Source organism: Rhinolophus sinicus, chromosome 2 (genome assembly GCF_057876585.1).
Source record: "Rhinolophus sinicus isolate RSI-liver-muscle chromosome 2, RSI-T2T, whole genome shotgun sequence".
Classification (NCBI taxonomy): Eukaryota; Metazoa; Chordata; class Mammalia; order Chiroptera; family Rhinolophidae; genus Rhinolophus; species Rhinolophus sinicus.
This window is the reverse complement of record NC_142502.1, coordinates 159,836,636-159,862,451: the sequence shown is the minus strand read 5'-3', so window position 1 is coordinate 159,862,451 and position 25,816 is coordinate 159,836,636. Positions and strand designations below refer to the sequence as shown.

General features: G+C 50.9%; 1 protein-coding gene and 1 long non-coding RNA gene across 3 annotated transcripts; one reads left to right on the top strand and one right to left on the bottom strand.

The window, feature by feature from the left end:
- The first annotated feature begins 15,745 nt into the window (after positions 1 to 15,745).
- Positions 15,746 to 18,594, top strand: LOC148758939 (uncharacterized). The gene is made up of 2 exons (XR_016020463.1): positions 15,746 to 16,068; positions 16,164 to 18,594. It is a non-coding gene; the product is annotated as an uncharacterized LOC148758939 (long non-coding RNA).
- A 2,085-nt stretch (positions 18,595 to 20,679) lies between these two features.
- SIX2 (SIX homeobox 2) lies at positions 20,680 to 25,523 on the bottom strand. 2 transcript variants are annotated; one of them, XM_019748594.3, is made up of 2 exons: positions 24,188 to 25,523; positions 20,680 to 22,045 (listed from the first exon to the last, which is right to left on the bottom strand). In XM_019748594.3, exons 1-2 carry the CDS (start codon positions 24,751 to 24,753, stop codon positions 21,715 to 21,717), a joined length of 897 nt encoding a protein of 298 aa, XP_019604153.1. In that variant the 5' UTR covers positions 24,754 to 25,523; the 3' UTR covers positions 20,680 to 21,714. The 2 variants fall into 2 exon arrangements, with proteins under 2 accessions (XP_019604153.1, XP_019604154.1); XM_019748595.3 differs by having other exon boundaries at positions 24,194 to 25,500.
- Between the last annotated feature and the right edge of the window lie 293 nt (positions 25,524 to 25,816).

Here is a 25,816-nt window from a genome sequence, read left to right as displayed (position 1 = left end):
CATGTGTCGTGGGCTGCACCCCTGTGCTTGCTGCATCCACCCATGTGCCAGCCCAGGGCCACCAGCTGTGGGTTCTGATGCAGTCTTTTGAGAGGCATTGGGTGCCATTTCCTGTGTCTCTGAGCCATCCTGCTGCTGGTCTCCTCCCCAGCCCACCGTTTAGGGCAAAGGTACAGGGAGCCAGACTGTCTGCCCGCACCTGGCAATTTTGCCAGGAAGTGTCTGATGGCTCTGCTGCTCTGCCCCTCACTCCAGGCACCAGGATGAAATGAAACCCCAGAAGGGCAGTTTGGGATTATCTAGTGCCCTGGGCCAGATAGGCTCACTGCAAGGATGAGTGGTTTCCTCTGATAAAGCCACAGCCACTCCATCAGACATACCTTTTCTTCTGGGGCTCTCTTTTTCCCTCTTAACCAAGCAGCCCAACGTACAGGGGGCTCCATTCTGCAAAGGACAGCTTATCTTGGAACACCTTTGCTGACAGGGAACTCACTACCTTCCTTAGTAGCCCAATCCATCTGTAATTGTTCTAGACAGTTCTTAGTACTGACTCAGAAGCAGTCCTCTGCTGTTTCCTCCTTGGGTCATGATGCAAAGCCTGCTGTTCTGTCCAGGGCCAATGGGGCACCAAATAATTCTACTATCAAGGTACCAAAGCAGAGCTTGGTCTAAGCCCTGCCTCCGTTGGAATTCTGGTGCTCCCCCCATTATCCACAGGACACCTCTTCAGACACTGCAGGTCCCTCCTAAGGGGAGGACACTTTCAGGATACGAGGATTGTTGCTCCCACTGAGCTGCCACCTCTCCTCCAACTGCCCCTGCTACCCCCTCAGGCACTTGTCTACTCCATGTTCCATTCGGCCATCACTCCAGCCGGGTTTATATCCCCTGGGCACCTGTGCACAGCACTGAGTGGGGCCGCTAGGTGTTTCCTCATTGCCCCTGGCACTCTGGACTCTCTCACCTACCAACTGCTTGTCCTGGACCCCTTTGCCGGGTTCCCCTAGGCCCAATCCATACCTCTTTCCCCATCAACACAAGGCCTGCATACCAGCCACCTCAGCCCCTGGGGGAGGGGCATTGGACAGGTATCCATGGCAAAGGGTTAGCAGGCTCTGTCTTAGAAACAGAACCCACCGCCTTCCTCGCTGAGCCTCTCTCAACCCCAAATTCCAGAGTTTGTATTTTTTTATTGTGGTAAAATATACATAAGAGTTACCATTTTAATCATTTTTTTAAATGTGCAGTTCAGTGGTATTAAGTATATTTACAGCGTTGTGCAACCATCACCAGCGTCCATCTCCACAACTTCCTCGTCTTCCCCCGCTGAATCTCTGTACCTATTAAACAGTAACTCCTCATTCCTCCCTCCTCCATCTTCCGGCAACCACAATTCTACTTTGCGTGTCTATGAAGTTGATTACTGTAGGTGTCTCCTATAAGAGGAATTGTACAGTATTTGTGCATTTGTGATTGGCTTATTTCACTTAGCATCATGTCCTCAAGGTTCATCCATGTTGTAACATGTATCAGAATTTCATTTCTTTTTAAGGCTGAACGACACTCCATTGTATGCATAGATCACGTTTTGTTCATCCAGTCATCCACCAGTGGACGCTTGGGTTGTCTCCCGTTTTTGGCTGTTGTGAATAATGCTGCTATGAACATGGGTGTACAAATACCTGTTCAAGTCCAGAGTGTGTACTTTACATGTTGCTCAGAGAGCTTCTCCCTCTTCCCCCATAATACACGCTAGGTTCCTATCAAATGGAGAATCTTCCCAGGGCAGGGCAGGAACCTGGTTCTTCAGTGGCGCTATAACTCGCACTGTTTTGCATCATGTCAATGCTTTTTAGGGAGTTAAAAAGCCCTAAAGCTCAGAGAAAGACCAAGGTAAGGTCTACACACACACTAGAAGAAACCTCCCTGGCGATGGCATGGAGGTGAAGGTCTGCATCTTGGACTTGGCCATTGAACCCATCGAGGTAATAGAAGAAAAAGCAGAAAGAGGAGGGATGTTGAGACTCCTCTCTGATCCCCATCCCTCCACCTCCTTCTCACCCCCTCCAGAAAGGGTTGAGATTCTGGCAAGGATGTGTAATTCTTCAGTCAAGTAAGAGGAGGGTCTGAATAAGCTAAATTGGGGTCCCAGTTGCCAGGCCTTCTCCAGCTCTCTCTGGCTGTCTTCTTCCCACCCCACTCATTGGTGGCTCATCCCACCTTGACCAGCTGAGGTGGGAGTGGGCCTGTAGCCTGGACCTGCTGGGCTGTACACCGTGTTTCCCAGGCTGGGACTCCCTTGCTATTGCTCTTGATTCTTTCTTACCAGATGGTCTGTTTCTCACCGATGGAGTTGTTGAAACTCGAAGCCAGTTTGAGAGGGGACAGCAGAAGTGCCCTTCAGCCCATGGTGGTTGTGGCTCTGAGGCCAGTTGCTGGAGTTAAAGGAATCTTCCAACGGGTCTTGCCTGGGTGCTAACCCGGGCCCCCCAGTAGGGCTGGGCACATAATGGTGGCGCTTCAATTTCTTCTGTTATTAATGAGAACAATAATAACCACTTTGTGGGTTTGTTATGAGGATTAAATAACAAAGCAAAAACACTGAGCAAGTTCCTGGCACTTAGTAGGTGCTCAATAAATACTAATTATTGTGTTTATTATAGTTATTATTTTGCTTTGTCTGTGATTTTTCTTTAGCATACTCTTCCCTTAGAGGTGTCTTGGGAGGCCGTGGGGTTCATGTGCTCTTGTGTTGGAGCCTTCCAGCTCTAACTTTCTAATACCTGGCATGTCTATATCCACGGGGATTATTTTATTCTCATCCTTTGTTGCAAACCTGCCTCTCCTCCTAAATGCCCCAGTTTGGTTGGTGACACATCACTCCAAATATATGGAGCTTCCCTCTCCCTCAGTCCCCCATGTTCAGCTAGTGTATGACCCACCTCTGAGCCCAGCTGTCTCACTCCAGGAGGAATCAGTCACTCGCTCACCTACACCTGGAGTATTTTTACATAAGTCCAGGATAGAACTTATCACAACATGCTGTATTTTTATTTTTAGGCCTGTCTTTCCCATACCAGAGGCATAAGGGTCACGTCCTCTATTTCTTTATTTTCTTTTTTGAAGATTTTATTGGGGAAGGGGAACAGGACTTTATTGGCGAACAGTGTGTACTTCCAGGCCTTTTTTCCAAGTCAAGTTGCTGTCCTTTCAATCTTAGTTGTAGAGGGTGCCGTTCAGCTTCAAGTTGTTGTCCTTTCAGCCTTGTGGAGGGCGCAGCTCAGCTCCAGGTCCAGTTGCCATTGCTAGTTGCAGGGGGCACAGCCCACCATCCCTTGCGGGAGTCGAACGGGCAACCTTGTGGTTGAGAGGACGTGCTCCAACCAACTGAGCCATCCAGGAGCTCAGTGGCAGCTCAGATCAAGGTGTTCAATTTTAGTAGCAGGGGTCGCTGCCCACCATCCCTTGCGGGGGTCGAGGAATCGAACTGGCAACCTTGTGGTTGAGAGCCAGCCCACTGGCCCATGTGGGAATCAAACCGGCAGCCGTCGGAGTTAGGAGCATGGAGCTCTAACCGCCTGAGCCACCTGGCCGGCCCCTCTATTTCTTTTTAAAGATGGGTAGATGGATAGATAGGAAGGAGGCTGTGGAAAAGCACTGTGAATTTTGGGTCTAGCAGCATCTTTCTCTCTAAACATTAACTGAATCTTCCATCACCCCTTCTAGGAAAATGGAGCAACCACCTTTTCCCTCTACCAGGATATGTTGATTTTAGGCCCAGAAAGTATAGGTGACTTGCCTAAGGACACAGGGCAAATGAAAGCATTAAAGTGCCTGAATGCGGGACACTGAATTGTTGACCTTGCCAGTTCCTCCTAGTTCTTAAAGCTTCAGAGTGGACAGATGGAGAAAAGGGATAATGGCGGCAGCACTCAAAGCTACAGGTTTGAGACTTGTCTCAACATACACAGGAAAGGAGAAGGAAAAAAAAAAAAAAAATCAAAGCAAAAGTCCCAGACAATTTCTGGGTAAGAAATATGCTGAAAAGATTTGAAGGGTTCTAGGGAAGATTTGCTATGTGAAACTGTCTCTTTCCTGACCAGGGACCAACTTCTCTCAGGCATCAGTAAGCAGCACCCTGGCCCCTCATGACCTGCAAAGGAGACAAAATCAGGCCCTCTTTGGCAGGTGACCCCAGGTGAACTGTTCACAAATGCACAGAACAGGGCATCCATAAGCAAGGAGAATTAGGAGGAATGAGCAAAGCTAGGCTAAGGTGGAAGAAGAGGAAGGAGGCGTGGCCAGGCAGAAATGACAAGGATTGACAGGGGAGCAGAGAGAGGATGATGGTGTGTCGCCATTGGAGAAAGGATAAGTATAAGTGGTGATGATGGCGGGCATTTACTAACCACCCAGTGTGTGTCAGCAGCCATGCAAGGTCGATATTATCCTCATTTCAGAGATGAAGAGACTGAGGTTCAGGAAGGTCAAGTAAATCACCCAAATTCACAGTGGCAGAATCAGCATGGAACTCAAATCTGTATGACTCTAGACCCCAGGTTCTTTCCTCAATGGTCACATAGAGAAATTGGGGTTTGGAACTGGGGGCCACAGTGACAGGGCCTATTAGCCTGGAGGAAGGATAAAGAAGGATTCCATGATGGGGCATATCTGCCAACTCCTATTTGCATAAATACATACCCACAGGCCCATTGCTTCAACTGGTTGGAAAGAACAGGATTTGGAGTCAAGAGGTCAGCTTCATCTCCCCCAATTATTGAGTGGATTCCCTCCCTGTCTCTGCACCCCCTAAAATATAACCACCATCATATCTCCCCAAGAAAGTGTAAGTCCTTGATAAACCTAATAGCTCCTGATAGAAGTTAATAATATTTTAAATATTTACATTATTGTTGCTATTGCCACTGTTTGTTCCAAACTGACCTGGTGGTGTTTTAAGAGGCCTGATATGACCATAGTGTGAACAGCACAGCAGGAGTTGACATTCCCAGCTCTCCACTCAGCACCTGGTCCTCTGGTCCATATCCCTGCCTCCAGGCCAACTCTCTGCCCACCCTGTTCCTTGCCTATCCAAGCACTAACATCACTTCTTTCAAACTTTCTCCTTGAAGGAAGCTCTGAATTCCTCTTCTTTTTTTTTTAAAGGTATACACATTTTTTATTGGGGGAGGGGAACAGGACTTTATTGGGGAACAGTGTGTACTTCCAGGACTTTTTTTTTTTTTTTCCAAGTCAATTTGTTGTCTTTTCAATCTTAGTTGTGGAGGGTGCCATTCAGCTTCAAGTTGTTGTCCTTTCAGTCTTAGTTGTGGAGGGCGCAGCCCAGCTCCAGGTCCAGTTGCCATTGCTAGTTGCAGGGGGCGCAGCCCACCACCCCCTGCGGTACTCGAGGAATTGAACTGGCAACCTTGTGGTTGAGAGCCCACTGGCCCATGTGGGAATCGAACCGGCAGCCTTCGGAGTTAGGAGCACAGAGCTCTAACCGCCTGAGCCACCGGGCCGGCCCCTGAATTCTTCTTGAGGATCAATTTCACACCCTGAGGACAAGAGTTTTACTCTTTTTTGTGGTATGGGTGCCTGCCTCTCTTTCCCCCTCCTCCTTGGGCAGTCTGAGTAACTTTTTCAGATGCATAAAAGAAAATACAGAAGACCTCAAAAAACCCCAATCATTTTGAAATACAGTTATCAAAATATTTTTTAAGTAGTGATATGGTAATATACATGCTTCTCCATTCATGGATTAAATAATAATATCTACTGGCAGGACTAATAACCATTGGAGTTTTGAAGCAGTGATGTGCATAGATGATATTTGCAGATAGTGCGACAACTGTAATGGGATTTGAAAATACCTGTGATCATTGCTGATACTACTGTGGTTGGTTGCCTCCCTTCATAATTTCAGAAAAAGCTGAATTTCAGTTAGATGCCAGTTTTTTTGTTTTCCCCATGGTCAAGGACTCCTTTGAATCCTGTCCATCAATCCCTTGGTGGGAAAGGCAGGAGGGTATTAGAAACACTTGTTTTAGAACAGTGTTTTCCACCTGGGAATCTATTAGAAACCACTCCCCCACCCCCATTAAGTGAATAAAAAACTCCAGGGTGGGGCCCAGCAATCTGTGTATGAATGCCGTCTTCGAGCTCAGTGGGACAGGACATAATTTCTGGAGTAGAAGGCATGGTCAGGGTGACTCCTTTCCCTAGACGTCCTAGAGAATGATCAATTACACTCTATTTTCTCTCTCTGCTTCCTTCGGACTAACCCTTAACCTGAGGTGGCCTGGTGGTGTGGAGTTCAAAAACCCAAGATTCTTGTTAATGCGTAATGAAGTGCTACAAAGCAGCTTCTGCCACAAGTGCAGAATAAAACCTAGTGGCAGGGACAGAGGCTAAGGTTTCACTCCTTTATGTACATAAAAAATAATTGGCCTTCTAATTATCTCCATAAAAGTGAGAAACCTTCCCTGGCTTATTAGCACTAAGAAATAATTAGACGCCCTCAATAGCTTTCTAATGATTTCTAGAGGAGGCTGCCATTTGTAAGGCATGTGCCAGCCATTACGGGGTCATTATGGAGCCTGTTAGACCTGGTCCACACAGAACCGGGCACTTGCATGCTCATCAGTGTTGGTATGGGTGCTCCCTCCCTAACAGTCCATAGCTCTTCCTTCCGAGCCAGCAGCTTCCGACCAGCTAAGGAGGGAGCAGGGCTCTGGCAGGGCGGGCTCCCGACGGCAGACAGGGCAACCTCAGGAGACCCCACTTCTCCTCTGGCCCTATCTTTTTCAGGGACTCGGAACATGTTAATCCTGTCCCAGTCTCCTTTGGGAAAGACGGCTAGGCTTCTAACATTCCAATTCTCTTAACTCAAAAAGCACAGGCTTTGAAAAGCTGAAGGCATATTTTGATAAGCTGGACAGTGGTATCTCACCTGACCGGTAGGAGGCTCCCCTGCCGGTCTTGGGTCTCTGAGGGGTTGAGCTTTAGGGCTGAGAGTTAGGAACAAAATCTGCAAGTGGAGACAATCGAGACTACATTTCTCCAGCAGGTGGCACCATAACTTTATTTTCGGAGCCTCAATGGCCGGGGAAGGCAGCTGCGTTTGCAAACCAGGAAATGTGAGTAGCCAGCCACGGGGCACTCCCCTTCTCCGTACTTAGGGCTTTCATATCCCTTAGGATAGCAAACGAACTCTAACTAACCTTCTCCTCCCAATCCCTCAATATTTCTGATTCTTTATCTGAGCATCATAAACAAACTTGCCAGAAACATTTACTGATTGTCCTTCTAGACCTGGAGCATTGAGGAAGAATTTGAGCAAGCCATAATTATGCTACCACCCTAAAATTCTGGGGCTTTCCCCAAACACCCCCAGCCTCATCGTAGAGAGATTTACCATCCAGATCTAGCACTTGTAAAATCCATATTTTCAACCTATGTAATAATGAGATCACTTGCCTGGCTGACATCATGTCTCAGAGGCTAGGAGAAGCAGCAAGGAGAATGTGCTTCAGGACTTTACACAGTCTTTGGAAAGATGAAATCCTGACCAGTAAGTCACACATTTTTTTTTTTACACATGGGAATGCCTTACTACATGAATAGAACTGCCTCTCTTTGTATAGCATCTCAAGAGTTCATTCACTTAATTCACCTGCTCACCTGTGCAAGAGCGCCTCCTGCATGCAATATGACAACCCGAAGGAAGCAGAGTTCCTTCCAGTTTGCAGATGGTGTCCGCAGCTCTTTGAATGCTCACTTGTAAAATGCACAGGTGAAGTGGCTCGCCCCAGGAGTCACAGCTACAAAGTGGAAGGATCTACTAGTGTTGTTTGCCCTCAAGCCCAGCACACTCATGACAACACAAATGCCTCCCAGTCACTCTTGGCACATGTTTGTCCAGATCTTACTGAAACCTGCCCACAAGGCAGTCTGTTCCACTGTTGGGTGGCTCCGACTTGGAGAAACACTTTCCCTGTTGTCTGGTTATCTTCTACGTAACGACTATCCCCAAATTTAGTGATTTAAAACAGCAACTGTGTTCTCATCTCTTATGGTTTTGTGCATTAGAAGTTCAGGAAACACTTGCCTGGCTGATTTGTCTGTTCTATGTGGCAATGACTGGGGTCAGGGGTGGCATTTGGTTGGCCATTGAGCTGGTCTGGAGGGTCCAGGGCAGCTTCTCTTGCATGTCTAGCTCCTTGGCAAGGATGCAGGGAGATGGAGCTGGGCTGGGCCTGTGATGAGCTCCTCCATGAGGCCTCAGGGTAGCTGGGCTTCTTACGTGAAGGCTCAGAACTCCAAAAGTGAGTATTCCAATGACCAAAGTGGACGTTGTATCGCCTTTTATGAACTAACCTTGGAAGTCACATATGCCCCTTCTACTGTGTCCTATTTGTCAAAGTAGTCAGAGGCCCACCCAGGTTCTAGGGGAAGGGTAGTAAATTCTACCTCTTGATGGAAGAGGTGGAAAACAACCTGCCACTGTGTTTTGAAACAACCACAATTATTGAATTGAAATGAGCTTTTCTGTATTTGCCTCTAGCTCTACACTTAATAAATCGAGGCTTTTTTCTCTGTTCAAAACCTCTTTCCAAGTTTCATGGCAGCCTCCCTAAATACCTAAGATTTATGACCCAATCTACAAAATGATACAAAAGAATTAACAACGTTCATTCTTGTTTTAATTTCACCTATAAAATTTAAAATGAAACTTGATTATTTCATACATAGATTGAGGCTGGTACTTCAGATTGTTTCAGCTACAAACATGTTACCTGCTGACATGTTTGTTAGCATAGAAGATATTCCAAAGGAGAGTGAATGTTTCTCAAAAGGATTGTCAGCGGGGCTCTTAATCATTTGTCTGCCTTGTGTTACAGAAGTGCTTGGGTGCCAGCCTGATCATCTCCAGTTTTAAGGAAATTACCTGTCCGCAAACGGTTAAGAAGCTCAAAAGAAGTTTACAAGTAATCTTTAGATTGAAAAGCTAAACAATGAATGCAAAAAGAACAATAAAAAACAATGGAAACAACAATGAGATACCACTACATACCTATCAGAGTGGTCAAAATCCAAAACACTGACAACACCAAATGCTGGTGAGGATGTGGAGCAACAGGAACCATCATACACAGCTGGTGGGACCGCAAAATGGTGCGACCGCTTTGGAAGATAGCTTGGTAGTTTCTTACAAAACTAAACATACGCTTAGCATTCAATTCAACAATCATGCTCCTTGACTTACCCAGAGGAGTAAGATCATTCCTTAAAACTAGAGATGATCAGCCTGGCCCCCGAGCACTTCTGTAACACAAAGCAGAGAAATGACTAAGGACCCCAATGACAATCCCTTTGGGAAACATTCACTCTCCTTTGGAATATCTTCTACGCTAACAAACATGTCAGCAGGTAACATGTTTGTAGCTGAAACAACCTGAAGGTGAGTACCATCCTCAATCTATGTATTACTAAGTGAGAGAAGTCAATCTGTAAAGACTACATACTATATGATTCCAATTACATGACTTTCTGGAAAAGGCAAAACTCTGACAACAGTAAAAAGATCCATAGTTGCCAGGGGTTGGGGGAGGCGGGAGGGATGAATAGGTGGAGTACAGAATTTTCAGGGCAGTGAAACTCCTCTGTGCAATAGTATAATAGTGGATACATATCCTTATACATTAGTGCAAACTCATATAAAGAACAACACTGAGAGTGAACCCTAGTGTAAACTATGGGCTCTGGGTGATAATGATGTGTCAGTGTAGGTCCATCAATGGTAATAAATGTACCACTCTGGTGAGGAATGTTCATAATGGGGGAAGCTATGCATGTGTGGGGGCAGGGAGCACATGGAAAATTTCTGTCCCTTCTGTTCAATTTTATTGTAAACCTAAAACTGCTATTAAAAATAGTCTATTAAATATATTTTTTAAAATGGCAAAGCAGGTACTAGTTCACCTCCTGATAAAACTTCATCTACCCTGTTATGAGGTAAAAATGATATCCTAATCAGATTAGACAAGATGAAACACAAAAAAAAAACAATCAAAATGATCAAGGCTATTTGAAATAAAGATTTGCAATTATTATTATTATTGATGTCCTGTTAAAAAATAAGATATTAAAATATTACAGCTAATTTTATACCTCATCAGTTTTAATTATTTTCATGTCTTAAAATGTACATAACATAGTATACAATGTATTTAAAATACACAAATGGAGCATGCTCAAATTTTTTTTTTGATGCAGCAGATGAACAAAAATGTTTAGAGACTAATGGAATATATTTCCATTTTTCCATTAATTTAGCAAGCATTTATTGAGCATGTACTATATGCTATACATGTACATACTATAATAAACACTAAAGATACAAAAATGAGAGTAGGTCCGTTCTACCTGGGGGGTACAATTAGGCAGGCTTCACAGAGGAGGTGACAGATGATCTTGTGGTCAGAGTGAAACCCTTACCTCTGTAACCAGTACATGGTGCAGACACTTGCCCTCTTGCTCCACCTTTTTTTTGGACCTTCTGCAGCTCTGGTGTGACTCCTGAGCACAGTGATTAGTTTTGCACAAAACATACCATAGAGCAGGGAAGAAGAATATTTCCAACTCTCTTCCTGGTGACACTTGGAACTAGACCATGCACCTCATAAAGGCAGGGCCCCATCTTGCACATACGTATTTTCCAACTGACCCTGGGTGTGATGCCTGGTACATTGTAGACTCTTGATTAATGTTGTGCAAATGAATTGCACTGAAATTCTTGATTGTACCAGCGCATTAGTTAATGTCTTTAGAGAATAGTGAATAATTCCTGTGCCTCCACCTTCAGCTCCTCAACCCACAAATTTAGGGGACAGATCACCCTGGGGAATGGTATCATATGTTGGTCTCTGCTGCTGTCAGATTGGGCACTCATCAGTGGCCACAGCCAGGCTGGCTTTGCTGAGTGTAAATCCATGTTGCTGAGCCCATGCATAACCGCCATCCATGCCACCATGGTCACTTTGTTCATGAGCCCATTGGGCAGTGACGGGGTGGCTGATATTCACAGAAGGAGTCACCCTAGCCATGTGATTATTAAAATCCTCCTCTACTGAGGTCACCCTTTGGTTAGCACTCACATGAGGCACAAATATCTTCCCATTTTTTTGCCCATTCAGAGAGGTGCAGCAACATACCCCTCCCCAAATTCCCTTGTCACTGATTTTCCAATAATGTTCTTCCAAAACCCTGACCATCAGCCTAATGATTGGCCACAGCTCATGAATTAGTACGTAACTGCATGTCTGGCCATTTCTTCTTCCAAGAAAAGTAGACACCCAGGTGCACTGCTTGAAGTTCTACCCAGTGGGAAGATTTCCCTTCACCACTGTCCTTTATGGATGTCCTAGAAAAGGGCACTAGTGTTGCAGCTGTCCACTTTCAGGTGATGCTTGCATGTCACGCAGAACCATCTGTAAATCAGGCGGAGTCTTCTCTTCTCCTGTCTACTGATCACAGGGAACTCCCCAAGAGACCGCAGGTGCACGCTGGGAGAGAGAAGGTAGTATATAGCAAGAGTGGAGACTATGGGCATTTGAGCCACTTCTTCCTGTAACTTACTGGTATATTCAGGCCCTGATTCATCTGATCATGTATATACCACTTCCACTAGACAATGGAGTGCTGCTGTGTGCACCCACCTAATGGTTTGGTGGGTCAGATAACACCCAGTTTATGATGGGCAGCCCAGGTCACACGATGACTTTGTGGCCCATGGCTAAGTGTTTAGTCTCTTCTACTGCCCATTGGCAGAGCAAGAGCTGTTTCTTAAAAGGAGAGTAGTTACTTGCGGAGGATAGCAGGCTTTGTTCCAAAATCTAAAGGCCTGCACTGTGATTCACCTGTAGGGATCTGCCAAAGGTTCCCAATAGCATCCCTGTGTGCTGCTGACACTTCAAGCACTGTTGGATCTGCTGAGTCACGTCGCCCATGTCAGAGCAGCATGCACAGCAGTCTGGACCTGTTGTGGAGCATCTTTTGTTCTAAGCCTCACTCAAAACTATGGGCTTTTTGGGTCATTTGTTGGGCCAGAGTAACACAATCAAATGAAGAGTATGTTGCTTCCAAAATCCAAAGAGGTTCACTTGGTGTTATGCTTCTCTTTTGCTTGTAAAAGGGGCTAGATGTGACAACTTACTCTTCACCTTTGAAGGGCTATTTCTCCTTCCTGATCTTTTATTTGTTTCCCTCCCCAGTACCATGGTCTCCTCCATCTTTTTAGCCCATACTCTTCCCTCAAAGTCCTAACTCGTTCTCATCTTAACCTCTAGCTTCAGCCGTCAGTGATCACACTGTTGTAGAAGAAGGAAGACTGCCCTCTCACAACTCTCTGGATCATAACTTTGTCTCAACTGAAAAAAAAGAAGAGCTAGATTATATGTTTTTTCATAGTGAGGAGTAGTGAATGCTAATTCGTAGCTCAGGGTGATGACCAAACTGAGGCTCATAGCCTCTTTACACACTGGTAGGGGAGACACGGTTTTGTAAAACAGTATTCACTGCAAAATGGAGGCTCTGCCTCCACCCTGCTGCCATCTTGGGCCATGAGGTTGAGGTCAAGCATAGAGCAGAAACAAAGTAGGAGGAGCTTGACTTTCTACCAATCTTGGCTTGCCTACCGAGACTTTAATGTGTGAAAGAAATAAACTTTTATTATTCTTAAGCCACTGTTATTTTTTTTAGTCACTTCTAACTGAACTTGACCCTAATGAAAACACTATGAAACAGATGAAGAAACCACGGCCTAAAGAAGTGAAGTGACTTGTAGTCTATAATATAGGAGTGGTATGTCCACATGTATTCTTCATTACAGAAAAACTAGGAAAAACAAAAACAAAAAACGAAACTACAACCCATAATAGTAAAAACAACAATAATAAGGAATACAGAAGCATAGAAAAAAAGAACATTTACAGAGCACAGATTTCTCTGTTCTAAAATCACTGAGGATTGACTAATCCCTTATACACACTCAGTAAATCCTTTCCATGGGATTTCCTTCTGGTCACACAGGTAGCTCCATTTGCTAGTTTCCCTTGCAGTTGAGTAGGTCCTATGGCTAAGTTCCATCCGATGGAATATGAGTAGAAGTGATGTGCACTCCTTCCAAACCTGCTCCCTCCCCATGACTCCCAGTCCTGTCCTCCATGCTACTTACCTGTCCAGCAACTGAACACAAAGGACTTCAAGGTACTAGGTGAAGATGGAGCCACCTGATGAGGGAGACTGGGTCCCTGAATCACCCATGGGAAGCCACCTGCTGCCCAGAAACACCCCTATTGGATTGTTGTGTGTAGGAGAAATAGGCTCAGGTTTTGGAATTTATTTGTTTCAGTCTTACCTAATGCTGTCTCTTTTCCTGCTCGTTGCCTCAGGTCCATCTGGGTTAAAAGCTGGCCTGTGTTGGGTAGGCTTTGAGCCTGAAGCAGACTTTTTCTGACACACAGCTACCAGATATGGTGGGATTTTCAATGTATCCTGGTCTCAAATTTAGTGCTCAACACATCCCAGCTGCTTCTGGGTGGTGTAGCACTACCTATTTGTGCCTCCTTGGCTCCTTTTGGTTCCTGGTTTCTAGGAAAGGAGGCCCTGCCCACTGACCTGCCTAACCCCTGAGATTGTGCCACGGCTCCTGCCATTCTGGACTTTCTGAAGTCTTATCTTCACTCCTACCTTGTCCCTGACCCCCTCCCCATTTCTTCCTATTTAATATTATTTGACTTCAGGGTGAATGCTTAACCTACTTCTTTAAAAAATAATAAGTACATGATAAAGTGAGTCTTGACTTTGTGAACAAGTGAGGACCCTGGGTAATTATCCCAATTGTTCAGGAGATAACCTCTCAACATCTCTGAACTGACACCAGGGTCTAGTCTTTCAGAGTAAACAGAAGTCTTGCGTTTCTTCCCATTTTTCTCCAGTTAAAAAACCTACAACCCTTTGGGGACTACCACAAAATTCTTATTCACTTTCTGAGGAAACCTCTGGCTCTCAGCTCATTTGCTGGGAGCCTTAACTGACAAATCTTGAGTCCAATGAGAATGCAAAGCTCTAGTTCTCAGCTCTGCCCATTTCCCCAAGCTTCCCTTGTATGGAAGTGGCCTGTCAGAAGAGGCCTGTTTCAGGCATTCCTTTTAGTGATTTCAGGGATAGGCTATTCTGATTTTGTGGTACATTTAGTTTAAGTCTCTGTAGTAGCGTCTAGATCTCCATGATGACTGCTATCTCTCTTCATCCTTCTCCTAACCCCAGGGAAACAATCTTTACTCTTTGGGCTGGTTTGGTATCTGCTATTTCCCCCAAACTCAGCAAATCACCTCAACAGTAGAGTGTAGAGAAAAGAGCCTCCACTGACTCTGAGACCTCAGGAAAGTCACATGTAACAACATCCTGAACCTCATGTCCTCATCTGTAAAATGGGGGATAAGAATTACTTTCCTGTCTATCCTGTATAATTGTGAATATTAAATGATAGGTTTGTGAAACCACTGACACTTTGCAGAGTACTATATAAACGCTAGAAATATTTATATTATTTTGATTTTAGCTTCACCTTTTCTGTTTCTAATTCCCTCCAGCCCCCTGCTCCCTTTCTCACCAGGGCTGTAGCTCTTCCCTCCCCTGGGGGGGAAAAGGGAGGAGTGACTCACACTTCCTGGTTGGCTTCCTTAATTAAGCTTCATTTCAGCTTCCGCCCACTCTCTCACTTCCTTAGGCTTAGACCGTGTCCTCCCTGATCAGCTCAGGTGTCTCAGGGTGGCTTTCCAGGTTCCACAATGGCTCTGCCTTGGGACAATAGGGTATTTCATTTACCCCCATCTTGAAACTGACAGAATCAGCTAGCTCAGGTTGACTCCCAGTGCTTGTACCACCACCATCTCCGTGGGCGGGAATGGAATGGGGCTTCCAGTGGGGCCAAAGTGTGGGCTGGGGGCCAGGATGGGCCCTCTCTGTTCTGGTCTTTGAATAGCAGGGTCTGGCTTCCCCTTCCCTTCCTAACCGCCTCATTACCCTAGCGGTAAACCTGTGTTAATGGAATGACGCTTTAATATACTGCTCCTCGGCCTGAGAGCCCTGTTCCCAACAGGCCAGCATAGGATTAATGGGGAGCAGAGAGCAAAGAGGACGGCATCCCACCAAGGATTCATGTCTCAACACTCAGGGTCCCCAAGTCAGCCTCATCTTCCCAAACAGAACGGCGGTGATGGAGCCAGAGTAGCAGAAGGAGGGCGAAGATGGAGGGGGCAGCAGGCAGACCCTAGGGTCCTAAGGTTCCATCTTTGCTCTCCAGTAACCCGCCCTGGTCGAAACCCACTCCGTGGTAACTCCATGGTGCGGGCTACAAAGTAGAGGGCAAGTGAGGACACTGGGTAATTATCCGGATTGTTGAGGAGATAACCTCTCTCACCCGACTTAAGCGGGTCACCTAGGCTGCCGCAGCCCTGCCTTGAGCCAGTGCTCCTCCGGTTTCCAAGCGTACTTGTGCTGCTCAGAGCTACCTCCAACCCACTTGAGAGTCATTTGTGACTGAGCCTGCCCCTGCCACCCAGGGCCCAGGAATGAGACCTCTCTCTAATCCCGCCATGGGGCTCGCATGCAGCCGCGATTCTGGGAAGAACGTCTCTGAGTCGTCTGCACTCTCGCAGAGACCAGCTTCCAATGCCTGTCCTGCCGCTGTAACGTGTGTGACTCTGGGCAAGTTCCAGAATCTGGCGTCTCAGTTTCATCTACCAGTAAGAATAGCTTCTTTGTGTGGCCGCTGTGAGAATTAAACAGATACCAGGTGTGTAAAATGCCTGACACGTAGTAAGCGTTCAAGAAATGCCAGTTATGACCTATTAGTCTGGGGAACAAGAAGTCACCATCGAGCTGCGTCTCTAGAGTCCAGGGAAATCAATTTAGCAGAATAATTCTAGCAGCAATGAGCTTTTGAGCGAGTGAGAGAGCCTGGCTGGGCAGACCAGCACCGGCCCTTGAAAAAGTCCTGAAGTAAGGGAATTGAGAGCCTGCAGCTCTGCGAAGTCCACGCTGGAGGCTTCTCTTGCTTTCCTGTCTGACCCATCTTTCTGTTTATTGGACCTCAGGTGACTCACGTCTGATTCTCCGGCCGGGGCAACCGAGGCAGAGCTCCACTGTGGTTCTGCAGAATCTGCAGAGGGGCGTGGGCCCTCGGGCCTGTGTGTCCTGGACGGCAGAGATGGAACCCCCTGAGCCAGGATAGCTACCGGGATGACAGTTGAGTATGACTTTGTCGCTTGCGGCGCTTCCCAAGAGTCCTGGCTCCCAGACCTCTGATTTAAAGGGCCGGAGGAATGGAGTTGCCCTGCCCCGCGGCCTCAGGCTCCCCAGCCCTCAGACCCAGGGCTTCATGTTAATCGGAGCAGAGCGCGGATTATTCGCCCCAGAAGGCAGGCGGCGCCTGGCCTGGCACCGAGCGCGCGGGCGGGACTGCGGAAACCGCGGCTGCCAGGGGCAGGGGGAGCCACGGGATTCTTCCCCGCAGCCGGCCAGAATCAGGGCTGGTACCGCTACTCAGCAAGTGAGGACGGGCTTGGCACTCCAGGAGGGCTGGGCTGCTGGTAATTCTCGATTCAACCCTGGCAGGGGCTAGGACTGCTAGCGTCCTAAAAATAGCCTGCCCCTATATGCCCACCCTTGGTCAGCCTCAGGTTTGTGGGTTCCCCCAAGAAAGGGAGTCTTTGGGGCGCCTGTCAGGCCTCGCGAGACGGGCCTTTGGGCGCATCCACACGGTGTTACTGAGACTCTCTGGACCGCAGAACGGCCCGGCTCTACCTGGAGGGGGAGCAGCCCTGCTGCTGAGATTATGAGGAAACAGAGTGGAAAATTCACCCCGTTGGAGGGCATGCAATCTCACCCTTTCCACTCTGATTCCACCCTGCAACCCAGGAGATCATTTCCGAGTTCCAGTCACACAGGATCCCGCGGAATTCTGAGAAGAGACTCCCAGAAGAGAGGCCTTGACCCTGACACCAGGATTCGAGGTCTTTCGGGCCCACGCTCAGCTCCACTAATCTGCACCCCACTCCCACCCCGGCAGCGGCGACCCAGAGATCCTGCTCCCCTCTGCGTTCACCCTGCCAGCGTCCAGCAGAGGCTTCAGTAATCAGGATCAATTCGCTCTGGGTTGGGTTCTGGCGGCACGAGAGGAAAGGCTGGTCCTCCTCCAGCCGCAGGCGCCTCCGCTTTCGAGCCGCCGCGCTCAGGTGTGGCCCGACTTTTCCAGCTTCCCCGAGCGCCTTGGACGCGCACTGGCTCACCCGCACACCTCTGTACTCCTGAGGCAGACGACCTCGCCATCTATGCACGCCAGAGCGTTTTCCCACCCGATTGCCCAGCGCACACTCTCATGCCATATCCCAGTACATCCTCACGCACTGGTTCGGCGTCCCCTTCCAGCATCCCTAGGCAGCTTTGAGCGCCCGGGGAACCAAAGCCCAAAGCCGTAGCACTGCGATGGGGACCACGAAGAAAGCGGGGCGGGGGTTGGGGGGGGGGTGAGTCGCGAGCCCAAGTCCTTCTCAGTCTTTCTCCACCTGACATTCAACACAGAAACATTCACATTTCTCCTTTCCGGACCTCGGGCAGCATGCTGGCAAGAGGTGGGCGTTAGGGGGTCGTGGAAGCCTCATTCCCTGTTTCCTGACTCCGGTGCCCCCACTCGGCTGGTCCATACTTTTCTCAGGGGGCCCAAATGGTGTTTCCTACAAGGACGGGGGGTAAAGTGAGGACTGAGTAGCCTGGTGTTCGCTCCCCAGATTTCCCTCGCTCTGTTTAACCTTTGCTTGTGTGGTACGCCACCACCACCTGCTCCCCAGGTGGACCCGCCACCCCCTCGTGATGCGCTTCGGGGTGGGGACACCAGGGTCCAGGCCTGACTCCAGTCCTGGCGAGGGCCGCTTGGAGACAGGCTTGGGGTGTGGGGAGGAAACTGACCAGGAAGCTAAGCGAGCCCGCGTGCTCCCCTCTGCTCTTACTAACCCTCGGCTTTTATGCCCCCGAGCAGATGAGTTGGCCAGCTGCCCTCGCAGGCTGGGTTCTACCTTCTTCATTCGGTATCACCTTCGACGGTTGCGTGGGTATGGGACCTGGGAACAAATGAAATGCGAACGCAGCCACAGGCGCAGAGAGGGAAACTCACGCTTCCAGTCGCTGAGTCCCTTGGAGTTGCTGGAGCGAAACTCCTGGTTACTTTGCTGCCGCGGGTGGAGGGAGGCGGAGGGGAGGGGTGACAAATCACTGGGAATCCTGTTTGGTGGACGCCTAGGGAGGGTTGTATTCACCTGGCTACTTCTGTGCAAAAGTTATGGCCAGTTGATGCGTTCTGGACCCGGCCGCAGCTTTTCCCTGTGTCCACTGGAGTCTGGAATGGAGGAGTGGCTTGCAGGGATTTCTGCAGTGCGTGAGGAGCCCTTCGGAACTTCTTTATAGAACTTCTTTTCAGAACTTCTATATAGTTTCCCCCATTTAAATAAACGTTTTCTGTTAGCTTTCTAAGAGGGAAGGCAAAAGGGAAGTTGCAACAAGTAGTACGGGGCTTTATTGGAGTTCACTTTCCGGAATAAAACTGGGGGACAAGCACCCCGCCCCCTACTGGCGAGTGAGAGCTCCCAGCAAACTCCAGAGATCCCACCTGGGCGGATAGGAGAGAAGGGGCCGCAGGTGTGATCCCTGACCCTCTGCCGCCTCGTGCTAGAATCATTTCTGTCTCTGGAACTCCGTCGCCCCGTGCCGAGGACCTGGAAGGCCGGCCTGGCCCCAGCAGGTGGCTGGGCTGGGACTGACTGCTGGCAGAGGCAACAGTATGAGTGTGGATTTTCATGCTTCTGGGGAGAAGTATGATGTATATTTGTATTTGTGTGTGTGAGCGCACGTATTTGGAAGGGGCTCATTTGTGTATGTATCTCTGGTATATTTGTGCAGGACAGTGTTACGTTTCGCTTGAGGACATGTATTAGTGTGTCTGTGAAAGTAGTTTGAGGGTCTGTGTGTGTTTGCCTCTCTGCGTGTACGTGTGCATGTGAATCTATGGGTGACAGAGTCTGTGTGTTTCCCTGTGTGGCCACTATGTGTGAGGGGGTTGCCATCCACAATGCCTAACACATAACAGGCTCTCAATCCCAGCGAATCCAATTAGAAATGGTATGCTCCTCTCCTTGTGAAAGTGGGTACACAGCCTGTTTGCTTGTGAATGTGTATGGAAAATAGAGGGCAGGTAGGCATGATGCGGGCTACTGCATTTCCCCCTTCCCAGAAGTACGCCCGGGCCTGTGGGCTGGGCTTGGTTGACTCAAGGTGGCTTCCTGCCTCGTTTGAGCTTCTCCAGACCCTCAGGCAGTAGCGGGCTCTTCCCCCGGACAGTTAGTGGAGATGGGGCAGCTGGGCCCTACTGGCACAGACCAAGTCCGGGAGGAGCAGGTGAAACAGTCTTAGCCGGCTGGCGATGCATTCCCTGGATTTCCAGGCCCGCACAGTGTGAAAGCCGAGGCACAGCCTCCACGGCAAGTTAGCCGTCACAGCTGCCCGCGTCTGCAAGGGTCTCAACTGGGAAGAAATCCTTGATACTTAGAAAGTCCGAGCCAAAGGGTCTTCAGTGAGCGCTGATTTCACCAAATTGGAAAGTCCCCAGAGGTCCCCGCACTTGAGATCATCTGGCTGCAAGAGCGCCTCATCCCCTCATCCCTTCCAGTCCGAGACCGGCAAGTTTGGGAGGTGGGACGTGTTCTGTACCTACAGCGACCGCGACCTGAAAAGCCTTGACTTCCTCTAGGAGTCCCTCCTGCTTCGCCTAGACCGGCTAGATGTGTGGCTTTATAGGATGGGGGCTCGGTTCCCAAGAGGGGAGGGGTCGCTGCAGGTTATTTTACAGCCACAGAAGCACCGGCGTACGACCTGCCTCATGGGTCTGACCAACCAACCCCCCGGCACCCGCTTGCTCCAATTTAGAACACGCGCGGGCGAAGCCAGCCTTCCTGAATCTCGTCTGATTTTCCTCCTCCCCACCCCTTCGTCTCCACTCCAAACCGACAGATTTCTGAGCTTGGAGACCTTTGCTCCATCGCCACACACACAAGACCCGGGCTTCAAGCCTGGATCAATGGCTGCCCTTGGGGCCGCTGAATCTGTCCAGTGGGTCGCGCCTGGTTCTGGGGACTGCTACCACCACACAGGAGTCTACCCCTGCAGGAAACCTCCACAGCCCGATTTGTTACCCAGCTTCGTTATCTCCCAACACAGGTAGTACCCATGCTCCGCACACGGCCTCCCATTTCCTACTTGAATCCCCGAGGTGAAGAAAGAGGCGGTGAGGGTACCGCTCCACTGGTAGGGGGAGAGGAGTCCCCAAGAGGAGCAGGCCACCTCCTCTCTGCTTCTGTAGGGAGCTTCCCGGACAGGAAAAGGGGCAGCGGGCTTTGGGGGAAGAGGTCTCCGAGTTTTCAGTCCCTTCGCTTTGTGACTGATACAGTTGTGTATGTGGGAAGGCATCTCCAGGTTTTGGGGCCCGCCGGGCATCGCTGCCCAGAACGGTCCACCCGGGTGTCGAGTCCCTGTAGGGAAATCAGACACTGTTGCACTCACGGCTTGCGAGCCTTGTGGTATATATCCATATATATATTTATGATTTCTAATTTTATTATAAAATAAAAGCAGAAATATTTCCCAAAGAACATTCACATGAGGGCATAACAGGGAGAGGGCAAGTCCGAGGCTCGGGAGGCACGCTCTGCCTGGAGCTCTGAGGCCGCAGTCCCGGGAGGAAGGGGGCGGGGGCAAGGCCTCAGAGAGAGAGGGGGAGAGAGAGAGAGAGAGAGAGAGAGAGAGAGAGAGAGAGAGAGAGAGAGAGAGAGAGGCAGGCCAGAGGCAAGGGGGCATTCAGGGCCTTTGCACGGCAGCCCTTTCTCTTTCACTTAAGTTTCTAGGGGCAAAGCTGACACCAGCAGCCCCAATGACCCCTGGAGATGGGCCTCTGGAGAAGGCCTGGTTTCAAATGCCCTGTCTTTCCTTTGCTTTTCTTCCTCCCACTCCCCACCCCAGGAAAATGAGGGCTGGGGGCAGGGGGCAGGGAGGCAAACCGAAGGCCAGGTTGGAGTAATAAGACTGAGAGGCACAGACCGAGGGGTTAGCAGTGCAGGAGGTTGGCGAAGAGCAGAGACGGAAAAACAGAAACCTAGTGAGAGATGACAAGCCAGAAATACAGAAGGACACAGAGAGACTAAAGGGGGAAAGGAAGAACGGGAGGGAGTTAGACAGAAGAGAAGGAAGAGGAAGAAAGAGCAAGGAAGGCAAGGGAAGGGAAGAGAGAATAGAAGAAAAGAGAAACCAAGAGCAGACAGGGAGAGAGTGTATGAGAATGGTGTATAATTTATTCCCTTCCCTGGTTCATTACCCGGTCCCAGTCCTCCAAAGGATCTCAAAAGCAACTTGTTGAAAATAAATCCCGAACGAAGACCAAAGCAGACAGCCATCCGCCCTACCGGGGCCGGCGGTTTGCCCGCTCAGCGTGCGGGTGTTTCAGTACCTGGTGGGGCCGCCGACGCAGGGCGCCCTCCGCACACCCGCTCTCTGAAGTTCCCAGCGCCAAGCCCGCAAGGCCAGTGCTTCGAGGCAGGCGGGGCTCTAGGAGCCCAGGTCCACGAGGTTGGCCGACATGGGGTTGAGGATGGAGTCCTGCAGGCCGTGGTGGTGCTGCAGCGGGTCTGCGCCTCCTCCGCCCGGCACCGGCACCGGCACCGCGCTGGGGCCCGGAGGGTGACCCAGGCTGTGCAGGGACGGCAGCCCGGGTGGCGGCGGCGGGCTGAGCAGCAGAGCGGGGCTTGACGACGAATGGTCTGGCGTCCCCGACGGCGTCTTCTCGTCCTCCGAGCTGCCTAGCACCGACTTGCCGCTGCCGTTCAGCGACGCCGCCAACGGGTTGTGGCTGTTGGAGTTGGAGTTCTCGCTGTTCTCTCTGCAAGTGCAGGAGCAAAGCAGCGGGTCAGTGGGGGTACAGAGGCCGCTCAGCGCCGCGACACCCGGAGCCGGAGCCTGCCGCCCGCCTCGGAGCCAGGGCCACCGCGCGCCGCCTGTGGGTGTTCGGTTTCTACCATTTTTTTCGGCCTGGTCTGGGGGCTCTCGTTCTTTCTGCCAGTCCTCTCAGTCTCTCAACACCGATTTCTCTCCTCCTTTTCCCTGTATGATCCCTATCTCCCCGCCTCTCATGCTCAATCGCATGAAAATCGTTCTTTCTCTCTGTGTGTTGCCCCTCTCCCACCTCACTGAGTTGCTAACATTTCTTTCCCAGAGCTTCCCGGCAGTGGAACAAGGCTCCCTGGAGTTGGGTAGGTGGCAGGGAGAGGGTGAAAGAGAAAATGAATGCCTGGCTCTTCAGATCACTCTTGACTCCTCAAGCCAAGGCTTGCTGGACAGAAGTAGGGCCAGGAGAGTAAGGGGCCCTAGATACTGGGCAGAGAGCCCCACTTGAAGTTGAAGAGCTCAGAAGTCTTCATCTCCTTTTGCTTTTCTCTGCTTGAGGGAAACCCCTGACTGGGGAACAGGTTCCCTCTAGCTCCAAACTGACAGGCCTGGTGAGGGCTCTACTTGCTGGCTGTAAGGACAAGGCCCCAAGGATGCAGGACTCCGTTTTCCCTGGTGGCATAGTGGAAACTTCAGCTGGGGGACTGGGAGCTAGGGGCTTGAAGGGCAGCTCCTAGGAGAATGGAAAGTGGAGAACAGAGGGGGTTGCTAATCGTGGCCTAGACTTTCTTGTCATACCAGAAACGGAGGGACTCTGCAGCCCTCACCTGGGGCCTGACCTGAGAACCTAGTTCTTCTGGAGTCTGGATGCATGCCAGTCTGGGTGGAGGGGGACCCCAGCAGGGAGAACCCACCTCCTGCACTGCCTCTGAATGACAGCCCTGCCCAGATTTTGAGATTTGAAATTTTGGGTAGATTCTCTCTTCTCTGGCTTTCCAAGGCCTTTTCTTCCTGTTTTCCTGGAAGGAAACTTCCCATAGGGCTGGCAGCTGAGACCTTACAACTGTGGATACCCCAACATCATAGTCTCAGAGACAAGGGTCACCTGAAGCTTCGGTGCTCCCCTCCAGGGATCTGGTTCCACTAGACAGTACCTCCACCCTACTAATCATGCAAACTCTGGGCTGCACACACTCTGTTGCACTCCGGCTGGACTCTGTTCTCACAATCAGTTTCTCTATTTCTCCCTCTAGATTTGGGGTTCTGAGAGACAACAGAGCTGGCAGCCACAAGGGCCTAATGGGCAACCATTAGATTAATTCAGGAAGTCCTGAGAACTGGAGGACAAGTGACTCCCAGCTTTTCTGAGGTCCTCCGCTCACTCCAAACTTACCGACCTACCTACTAAGTAGGGCAGGGACTGAAGAGAGAGGGGTGAAGGGCCTGACAGGCCAGGGAAGGGTGGCTGTATCCAACAAAGCAGAAAAAGGGGCATGTGTTTCTCTTCTTCTCTCCCAGAGCTGACAATTCCTCCCCAAGCCTTTTGCCTCCTGGTCCTTTGTATGCGGGATAAAAGACTCGCTATCAACTCCTATGTCCAGACAAGGAAAATTCTTGCCCAGGTCCCTCCACATCCAGGTCATACCAGGGAAATGCCAATCCCAGTGCTGATTCCTAGTCACACTTTGGCGGAGGGCTCAGTAAGGCCTATATCGAAAGTGCGAGGAAGTGCTGGTGAATTCGCACAGGCAGCCTGAAATCTGCAACGCCAACAGTCCTGACCAAAACCCCTCTGTCCTTCGGAAGACTATTAGGCCCTGCCGGGTGTGCTCCCCTTGCAGGGGATCCAGGCTCTGTCTTGCCTTCGTTCGGAAACTCGCTGCTTCTCCGCTTTTGTCCACAAGCGACCAGGGAGTTAGTTGACAACTTCCCCGATTGCTTTGCCCGCTTTAGACAAATCCCTGCCTTCCTGTCCTCCCGCAAGACCTGAGCGCCGTCCGGGGCAGACCAGGATGCGATCGGGCGGTGGCTGGGACCAGGGACCCAGTTTAGGCCTCTGCTGGGGTTAAGCCGACGCCCTGAGACCCCCTCCCTCGAGCCCAGGGGTGAGGGAAACTGGCGCCGGAGCTCTACTTACTCGTACCTTTCCTTGGCCTCGGCTGCCCGGTCACGCTGCCGCCGGTTCTTAAACCAGTTGCTGACCTGCGTTGTGGTGAGGCCCGTGGCCTCTGCCAGCTCGCGTTTCTCGCGGGGTGAGGGATAGGGGTTGTGTGCGTACCACTCGCGCAGCACACTGCGGCTCTTTTCCTTGAAGCAGTAGCTGGTCTCCTCGCCGTCCCAGATGGAGCGCGGCAGGGGAAACTTGCGGCGCACGCGGTACTTGCCCACCGCGCCCAGGGGTCGGCCGCGCAGCTTCTCCGCTTCGATGTAATGCGCCTTGAGCCACAGTTGCTGCAGCTTGGCGTGGTTGTGCGGCGAGAACTGGTGGCTCTCCAGGATCTTGTAGAGCTCGCGGAAGTTGCCGCGGTGGAAGGCCACCACCGCCTTGGCCTTGAGCACGCTTTCATTCTTGTGGAGATGCTCGCAGGCTGGCAGCGACCACAAGAAGCGGCCCAGCCGCTCGATGTTGCCGCCCTGTTGCAGCACCTCGCAGACGCAAGCCACTTGCTCCTGCGTGAAGCCGAAGGTGGGCAGCATGGACATGGTGCCGGCTGAGCCCCAGCCCGCCCGCCGGCGCGCGCGCGCGCCCTCACCGCTCTGGGCTGTCCGGCATGGGCGCCTCCCCGCCGGGCGGTCCCGGCCGAGAGGCGGGCGGGGCAGGCCCCCTGGTCCGGCGCTGGCTCACTGCGAACTCCGAGTCACTGCAGTACGTCCCCGCGCCGGTTGCGACTCCCGCGCCCGGCCGCGCCACCACCGCCTGCACGCCTCGCCTTCGCCCTCGTCCAAGCCCGGGGGCCGCCCCGGGCGCCGCTCGGCATGCTCTGCGCCCGCCCGCCCGCCCGCCCGCCGCTCCCTTGCTCGCTTCTTGCTCGCTCTCCCTCCGGTCTAGCTCGCTCGCTGCTTTTTTAATAATATTATTCTAAGCGGGCATGAGGCGCAGCGGCCCGCGCCCTGATTGGTCTGGTTATCTGACCCGGGGCTTGCCCGCGCCAGACAATAGCCGGAGTCAAATTATTCGCCATGGAGACGCTGTCAGTCACTGGTAACCCGAGCCCCGGCGGGCCGGGCGGCTCCCCCCCGCCGGCTCCGCTGACAGATCGCCCCGCTCTGCGCAAAGCGGAGGGCGGCTTGAGACAGGAGCCGGAGGCGCTCCAAGAGCCTGGGAGGCGCTGAGGGCCGGGCAGGGGCCCGCAGCGGCGGTGATTGACGGGGCGGACGCCCAAAGAGCAAGGGAGGAGACGGACTTTGGAGTGGGGCGGAGTAGAGACGCGGGGAGAAGAAAAGGGGAGGACCGAGGTAGGGAGGGAAGAGGAGAGAAGGGAAGGCGGAGGACTGTTTAAGGGGGTGCCGGGAAGAAGGGGAGAGAAGGGTGGAGGGAACCTCGAGGGGGAAGAACTTTGGGCAGCTTTTCGCAAGGCCCTGCTGGGCGCCTCCGCCCCGAGGATCGCCACGCCTCTCCCGGGGCCCCTGTTTTCGGGGGGTAGATTCTACCCGGGAACCCGCCAGTGGGATGGTAGAGTTTGGACGTGCTCGGACGCCCCTCAAAAGATTTGGCTTTTCCTGCTGACCGCGCCCCACCCCCATCTTAAGAACTCCGGACCAGTGC